General features: G+C 39.7%; 1 protein-coding gene across 2 annotated transcripts in view; it reads left to right on the top strand.

The window, feature by feature from the left end:
* BLMH (bleomycin hydrolase) overlaps positions 1–2,962 on the top strand; it is a 45,045-nt gene that overhangs the window by 454 nt on the left and 41,629 nt on the right. For both annotated transcript variants that reach the window (XM_023653173.2, XM_023653172.2), the window contains exon 2: positions 321–518. In XM_023653173.2, the coding sequence (XP_023508941.2) occupies positions 321–518 (198 nt within the window). The remainder of the gene's footprint in view (positions 1–320; positions 519–2,962) is intronic.

Below are 2,962 nucleotides of genomic sequence, written 5' to 3'. Positions count from 1 at the left end.
GTGAGGCGCGCTCCGCCCCGCCGGCGTTTGCCGGGGGCCTCGGTGGGCGCTCAGCTGAGCCCACGGGCCCCGCGGCGGGGAAGGGCCAGGGCCGGGGCCGGGGCTGGGACCGGGGACGGTGGCGGGAATGGGGCTTTCTGGGCGGGCTGGAGCGGCCTGGAGAGAGAGGGCATCTTGGGGGAGGATGCCGGGGGAGGGCTGCTCCGCTGCTATGGTCACCTGAGGATGCTCTTACGAAGTTAGAGGCAGGATGTGCGAGTCCAGGATCAGCCCTCTTCAGCTTCTTTTTGGTGTTATAATCCCATCTGGTCTTCCAATAGGACTGAATTCGGAGAAGGTAGCTGCTGTGATCCAGAAACTGAATTCCGACCCTCAGTTCGTACTTGCCCAGAATGTCGGGACTACCCACGACCTGCTGGACATCTGTCTGAAGAGGGCCACGGTACAGGGTGCTCAGCATGTGTTCCAGCACGCTGTGCCGCAAGAAGGCAAGCCAGTCACCAACCAGAAGAGCTCAGGTGAGGTCGTGAGACTTCTAATTCTTGCATTTCATGTTTTCTTCATCTTCTTTACTTCATCTTCTTGACAGCATCCTATTTTGGTGTCTTAAGAACAGTCTTAGGAGAACAGAGGTTTGTATTGAAAGAACTTGCAGTAAATTCCTGGAGAACAGTGTCGAGTAAAGGCAGGTTCAAGAACATTACTCTGTGAATTGTGTTGTGCTCTGTGGCTCGTTAGCATATTTGATTTGAGCACTAAAGTGACAAGTCTACGGTCATCTGTTTGCATGTAATTCACTAAAGTCTGTGCTGAAGTTATGTGATTGCAGGCCCGTGTCTTGCAGATATATGCTCTTGGTACAAAGCAGACCATGCAAAATGTTGGTGCTCTAGAGAACATCAAAATTGTCCTGAAGGCCATATACAAGTCTATAAAATGGAAAAGACATAATGTAATTGCATAAAAATGTCATCAAGTGTTATTTTAAAGTATGCTTTTTGGTTGCAGCTTGAGCATATGTGCTCATGGGCACGGTTCCCACCGATAGACCAATTTTTTGTAACAGAAAAAAATTCAGTTCTCATGCCTTACTGGTCAAGAGCTCTTGTTTTGCTATCTGCTACCACTGTCAGAAAAACAGCTACAATGGAAGATTGGTTATCCAAGACTCTAAATAAGGAGAGTATTCTCACAGTAAAATTGTACCAAAAGGACTTTTTAAAGTCTGTGCATTTTTAAACTACTTCTAGTCTATTAATTTTGACTGAAAGCAGATCAGTGCTTGCTTAGAGGCAGACAGAACTTAAAATGTATGTTTAACGCGGATGTGTTTTATTGTATGTAAATTATACCTCAGAGAAGTTGATTTTTAAATTTTACGGAAGAAAATCATGACCTTGCAATAATTAATGTTTTACCATAATAGAAGGTTTTTGGGGTAGTATGGACCATCAGGGTATAAGTGATCCGGTTAATAATGTTGCAGTGGTCCTACATAGTTTAGATTACAGTGACCTCTTAGGGAAAAGCCTGGAAATGTTCATTTGGAACAGATCAGGTCTTATATATTCTGTATTGTCACTTTTATCTACAAAAGATACAAATAACACATGAGCTGTGTAGTTTATTTTCATGCAGTTTTCACATTAACAGTTCAAGCAGATTCCCTTTACCAGAAATATGTAATGTATGTGAGAGGGGTGGCATCCACATGGGAAAGATGAGCTATGCTAAGTCATAGTGACTTTCGAAAAACAGTCCTTATTTTTAATTGTTTTTCTTGTTACAAAATTATTGTTGCTCAATGTAAAATATTTGCAAAATACCGAGTAAGTATTTTTTCTGTTAAGTCTTTATTCTGTGCGTTTGTGTGTTTAATACGGGTGGGTACCTACATGTTGTTAGATAAGCTACCTACCTTTTTTATTTACCAATATATTGTGAATGTATTTTTCTATCGGTAAAAAACATATGGACAAATAAAGCCAAGTTTTTCTCTCTAAATTTTTTTTCAGGAAAGAGAGATTTACCCTATATTTGAGACTTTCCAGAGACTCTCATAATGAGCACTCTCAGTTAATATATTTTGAAGCAGAGTATAATTTGGCAGACATTACTCTGAAATGACCTCAGTCTATGCTAGCTTTGGATGCTTATAGAGATCATTTGATTAAATTAGTTTCTTAAAAAGGTGAAAAATTTGAACACACTGTATTCCTAGGACATGACCTCACATGGAAATGTTGGATATCATTGTCAGTACGCCTTCTAAAGATCACTTCAGTCAGTACAGGAGATGGTGACATTGAGGAGTTTGTGATTATCCAATTACAGGACAAATGAAGAATGTAATTGTATAGTTGAGGTTTGGCATAAAATTTTCAGGGACAGCGTCATGCATGAATTCAAAACATTGCCGTGACTCAGACATACTAGATGGAAGAAAGATGATGTGTTCTGATTGAAAGAGTGGATCTAATAATGGCAAAGGCACCAATGGCAAAATGCATGTGAAGAGAATGAATCAGTGTGAAAATGACCTGTGAAAGTGGAAAAAACAATGCTTCTACATCAATTTATTATGTTAACATGGTTTTAAATATCTGTGTATATTTAAATTCCTAAGTTAAATAATACAGGTGTATGTTACTATTTCATCTATATCTTTAAATGTTTATGTAACCTAGTTAGCTAAACAACTTGTTTTTGGAATTGTCATTGGGAGAATGGGGGATTGACTTATGTTAGGGTCATCTTATATTGAAGCATATACTGTATATTCCAGATGAAAGGGAAGGACTTGTTAAAGCTTTTGCCATGTATTGCCAAATTGCCCTCAGATATTTTGTACCTGTTTATGTCCCTATCCAGAGTATATAATAACGTTGTTTCCCCAAGTCCCTGCCAATATTGGGCATTATCAATTAAAAAATGATGTTTCCCAACTTAACAGGTGTTTTAT

The sequence above is a fragment of the Equus caballus genome, chromosome 11 (genome assembly GCF_041296265.1).
Source record: "Equus caballus isolate H_3958 breed thoroughbred chromosome 11, TB-T2T, whole genome shotgun sequence".
NCBI lineage: Eukaryota > Metazoa > Chordata > Mammalia > Perissodactyla > Equidae > Equus > Equus caballus.
The sequence above is the reverse complement of the archived record's forward strand: the minus strand, read 5'-3'. Positions and strand labels throughout refer to the sequence as shown.